General features: G+C 45.8%; 1 protein-coding gene across 1 annotated transcript; it reads left to right on the top strand.

Moving 5' to 3' along the window:
• Window positions 1–2,653: 2,653 nt before the first annotated feature.
• On the top strand, window positions 2,654–2,863 carry CCR75_009797 (uncharacterized protein; the record flags this gene model as incomplete). Its single annotated transcript, XM_067967835.1, has 1 exon — window positions 2,654–2,863. The coding sequence occupies one exon, from the start codon at window positions 2,654–2,656 to the stop codon at window positions 2,861–2,863; it is 210 nt and encodes a 69-aa protein (XP_067815783.1).
• Window positions 2,864–5,787: the final 2,924 nt, after the last annotated feature.

Genomic DNA, 5,787 nt, shown 5'->3' with positions numbered 1-5,787 from the left:
TATGCATTATCCGGTGCCATCGCGGCCCTCATGCGATCCTCACGTCCTCGTTCAACGACGCTTATGGACGTCATCGCTGAGCGCAAGATTGGAAATAATATGGTGGCTTTAAATTTACCCCTTGATCGATCTCGCTAATCGTCGATCCATTGATTGCGTTCCTGCGTGAAGGTGCCGACGTGTCCGATAATAACAAGTACAATTTGGTCAACGAATGTCTCAATTTTTTAGATTTGCACCCAGTACTTAAAAAGTCCCTTGGTTTAGCGGCGTACTTGCACAAGTGCTCTCGCACTTATGCAGAGATGACAGTTCATCTCTCTCGTCTCTTAAAAAAAGACGAGAAATGGTTATATGGAACGCTGTTTGTCAGCGTTCGTTTGAAGGTATCAAGCAAAGCTTGATGCAATCGCCTATCATGGCGATTGCAGATCAAGACAGACCATTCCATGTGGTCCGTGACGTCAGCGATTTCGCAATCGGCTGCGCGTTAATGCAATACGATACAGACGGCGCGGAACGCGTCGTCTGTTACCAATCGCGTCAGCTGCAACCTGCTGAGCGCAATTACCCAGTGCATGACAAGGAACTCCTTGCCATGAATATGCACTCGCTGAATTGAGGGTCTGTCTCCTCGGAGATAAACCGTTCATCGTATATACGGACAATGCGTCATTACGCACGGCCGTCAATAGCCCACACCTCTCGCAACGAATGGCGAGGTGGCTATCCTTCTTCGCGGAGTATAATTTCTCCGTGGAATACAAACCAGGACGACTTAATGTCGTCACTATTGCGTTATCACGCCGACCCGATTTCGAGTCAGCAGTGCACTCCAACAGTGAAATTTTTTACCACTGTTGCAACGCTCACTACAAGTGTTCCGTCATCAACCTTGGTTGATGACATAAAGAAAGCCTTTGCAGAAGATAATGACGTTCTGCGTTTAATGGATCATCTGGTGAATCCATCCAATAAATCTTTAATTGATTTACCGGCTTCATATCGATGGTTATCCGACCGATACACAACACGCAACGGATTATTGAATTACACAGCCGTTGCCTGCGACACTCCACGTGTCGTCGTCCCAACTCATAATAATTTGCGCTTGCGCATCATGTGTAAGTGTCACGATGCACCAATATGTGGACATCGTGGACGTGAGAAGACTTAACTCACAGTAAGTCGCGACTTTTACTGGCCCCGCCAGTATCAGTTCGTGCGCAAGTACATTCGTGCTTGTAAGGTATGTCAACGGGTGAAGCCTAGCCATTCACTCCGTGCACCTCTTCAACCTCTCCCACTTCCGGCAGAGTGTTGGCAGTCCGTATCTATGGATTTCGCCTTCGGATTTCCCAAAGACGATCACAAAAACAATGGAATCCTTGTTTTTGTAGACAGATTCAGCAAGATCGTACATCTTGCTGCAGTACCAGAGTCGATCACGGCTCCGGCTGTGCCCGTGTCTTTATCGAAACGGTATTCAAACTCCACGATCTACCCCGTGAATTAGTCTCGTATAGAGAGATCCACGGCTCACAGTGGAGTTCTGGCAATCCGTGTCATAGTTAGCCTTATTCCGATATCTCGGAACAAGGCTAACTATGTCAACAATCGATCACTCAGAAACGGATGGTCAAACAGAACGCGTAAATCGCGTCCTTGAAGAGATACTTCGAGGTTACGTCCAATCGTATCCGACTTGGAGCATGCTTTTACCGATAGTCGAATTCGCCATCAATAATTCGGTGCATGTGTCTACAACACATACACCGTTCTTCGTGAATGGCTTACGCCATTCTCGCATACCCACCCAATTAGAGAGATCCTTTAGTTTAAGGGAAAGGTGGACTCACACGAGCAAAACCACTTCTTGCTCATGCTCATCACGCGTCCAGGTTAACAACGGCGCGAGTGGTGTTGATGTCGAAGCAATCGACATCGAAGATGAGAAAGATCTCATGGCAGTACGCACAAAGCGTACTGAAAAAGACAAAACAAATGAGTCAGTAGAAGAATTTCTGCTAACTCGAAAATCAATAATCCGTATCGTTCAGGATTCCATTGCTAACCCAGTGGACCGTCAGAAACGGAATGCAGACAAACATGGAAGATAAAATGTTCTTTCATTTAAAATTAATGATCTATTGTTACTCTCTACGGTATACCTACCTAAGCGTTAAGTCACTAATGTGGGTAGCAATAAACCACTACTCAAGTTCATTGGGCCTTTTCGTGTACTCCATCGCAGAGGGAATGCGTACACACAATAGAAGGACACAAACGTTACTAACGTCGTCAATGCTCGCAGCGCTTTAATCTTTAAATGCCACTTCTTCGTGAATGAATGCGCTGTGACGACTTGCGGTAGTAGCACCAATAGCTCAATCATCGCGGGGGGGGGGGTCTCATCATGAGGAACAACGACACGCGGAGGGGAATGACTTCATCAACTTTTGAAAACATGGCATTCAGTCGAATTTTCTTGAATTCATCAAGAAAAGTTCGATACTTAAATCGATCGAGACCCAAGAAAAGGCATGACTTTGATACATCCAAGAAGAAAAGCTCTGGAAAAGCACTTAACGTGTGGACGAGACGTGAGAAAGTGGTTCGTCGTATGGATTTTGTAACGTTGTCAATGCACGAAATGTTGCCAATTGAAGAAGCCAGCGAATCGACGATATTCGCGTCAGCTAGCAAGTGCAGTTATTCTTTATACACTGGATACGAAGCTCGTCTCGACGAGCTTGACTTGACTCCACGTTCATACATGAATCGAGACATCGTGACGTTCTATGCTCCGGATGCGAAAGTACTTCTTCTTTTTGATTACGAGCCTCGCACTGTTTGTGGTTAGACGCAATAAATTCTTCCAATTCTTCAATTTCTGGAAGCATTCGTAGTTAATGGGATACTGTTGCCATGGGTCCCACGTGAAGACTTTGTCGTGTCATGTAAAAGAGTTCCGTGTCTCGTGAAAAGCGACGACGTGGGAGCAAAGCCAGTGGATGGATTATTCGTTAAAAGTAAAGCTTGGACTCGACCGTACTTATTAAACAAGACACGTATCGCTGCCATTGAGTCGTTAGTACAAAGTAGACGTGTCCAGATTTGCGTGCATGAACCATTGCGAATTGAGCGTTACAGTCACTACAGTCAAGCTTCTTTTTCTCATTGCTTCGACGGTAGCTTTCAGAACGCGGCGTTGTAACTCGTTGGCAATAGGATTTACCACGAGGGCACTTGTTTACACGGATAACGATGGCAACACGCACGCAAAGAAGCGATTCGACGTGCGTCAAGTGACAACACGACGCTTAAAAGAAGGAGCTTGCGGGACTCGAAGCACGCACGTACGACAGAGATGAAAGTTACACGCAGCACAGCAATAGACGCACGTGGCAGTAAGGGGAACTCCTGCGCACATACGGAGCAGGTGCTCGATGCCCCTATCTGCTGGTAGGCGGCCCGGCGCTTCTTCTGGGAACACATCGCGATGTTTCCACAGAACCTTCCGCCACAGCGCGTGTTTGTGAGACGCATGGTGCAAGCCGATGGAGCGGGTATCGAGGAGACTCGTGACAAGGGCAACGGCCGTGCGCTCGAGAAGTGGAAGCAGATCTTTCACGAGCATGGACTGAGTGATGCTTGCCCAGAGGGGCAGCGACTTCGAGTACTAAACGCTATAGCGACGTAGACACTACAAACGGCTTCAAATTGGCCGTCTTCGTGTTCAAGGACTCGGTCTAGTGTTTGTAAGAGGCGTCCGCGCCGGAATGCGACACGAAAGGAAAGATGAAGGTTTGTGACTCGGCAAAACGGTTCCGCGTAATTCCGGTATATTCGATATAATTTTAACAATTGATTAAAAATATTCGCTTTCATTATGTAACGGAAGCCAGCCACACCACCCTTTTGGTGTAGCCACACTGTAACGGGATACCGTTTAAGAGAAATATTGAATATATCTCCTATAGGAGGAACTAAATAAAGAAGTACAAAATTATCTTAATAAATTTGACTTCAATAGTTCCACGCAAGTATTGCTAGTGTAACGGGGTGTATCGTTACGTAAAATTTACACTTAGAGGTTGTAAATTAATATATAACCTAAAAGGTAGATAATATTTGGAGAATATTACTTTAAATGGTAATATTCTAAAAGCTTATCCAGTCGTAGATACAGACCATTATATCTACTTTCTCCGCGGTCCAGTCAGCGCTGGACGCGCGCAAAGAGAGAGACAGGTAAGACATGATTACATAATTTGTATTAGTATATAATTAAGTTCGTATTAAATAGATAGAAACAGAAGAACTTAATTATGTTAAATACAATACATAATTACCCTCTTTCACGTAAGTGTTTTTAAGAGAGTCTTCCTCTGCACGTACCCGTGTACGTGAAGTGACGTTAGGTACCACTCGCACTGAAGCAGTGCGAAGTGGACTTGTACTGAAGCAGTGCGAAGTGGACTTGTACTGCAGCAGTGCGAAGTGGACTTGTACTGAAGCAGTACAAGTCGTAGTGCCCCGTTACAACTGGAAGCACTTTGTAGTCCGTCCAAGGACCACAATTCCTTCATCTAACACGGACATGTCAGATGATAGTAGGAATACGCATCACGTTTCGGTTGATAGCTACTCCTTTCTAAATGAGATAAAAAGGAGTGCGGTCGAACGAATGAGTTCGACCGTAGGGAGCGATGCCGTTTTGGCCGTGCTGTCCATTTTGGACAGAGATGCCCTCCATTCAGCCATCGCCAAGTTCATACAACATGAACTTGATGAGGCAAAGGAGACGGTAACCATGCTTAATCAGCAAGGCTCTCAACAGGCAGAACTGTTGAGGTTACAACAGGTACAGACCCCTGTACCTAGAATGACGCATACGCGTCATCCCGAAACTCTAAAGATTGATATCTCTAAGTATAGGGGAGTCGAAGAAGACTCCCTCTTAAGATGGTTTGTTACCAGCCCTAGAACCTAAGCGGTTTTTGAGAAATCTGCGTGGTGGTAAAATCAAGCAGATCTGCGAACTCGTTACAAAGGACGATTACGTAACCGATATTCGGCCAGCGGTAGTTTTTGCAGGGAACGAACGGGTTCTCGGCAGCTCATCGATGGACGAAAGTGTCTTCGATGTGAAGACTCGGATTGAGAGATATACTACTCAATCCTGGGAGTCACTTAAGCCTAATCCTTTATAGAAGAATTTGATGGAATTCAGGGATGTATTCCCTGAAACAGTTCGATGCGAGTTGCTTAAGGATAAAGGCACTCGACATGAGATCGAGCTCAAACCGGGCTCGAAGTACTGTGTCATGAAGCAGTGACCACTGCCTCGTGAACAAGTACTTGCAATCGATAAATTCTTTACCGATCGAGTAAAAGCGGGCCATGTAAGGGAGTCAACCTCCCCATATAGCTCTCCGACCTTCTGTGTGCGAAAGGCCGCAGGAGAGTGGCGGATAGTGCACGCATTCAACAAACTGAATGCTGCAACGGTACCGGCTCAAATGCCGACATCTAAAAAAAACGTAATTATAGATGGTATGTCTAAAAGTACCATCTTTTCGTCTATGATCTTATGGACGGATTTTATCAGATCCTTATTTGTAAACGGGACATCCTGTACACAGCAGTGAGCACTCCCAGCGGGGGCTCTGGGAATGGCTAGTGATACCAGGGGGGCTTAGTAACGCCCCTGCAACATTCAACAGATGCGTAGCAAATATGTTGAGACCGGTGCGAGAATTCGCACGAGATATTTTGACGATG

The sequence above is a fragment of the Bremia lactucae genome, linkage group LG8 (genome assembly GCF_004359215.1).
Source record: "Bremia lactucae strain SF5 linkage group LG8, whole genome shotgun sequence".
In the NCBI taxonomy this organism is placed as follows: Eukaryota; Oomycota; class Peronosporomycetes; order Peronosporales; family Peronosporaceae; genus Bremia; species Bremia lactucae.
This window is presented reverse-complemented; position numbering and strand designations above follow the sequence as displayed.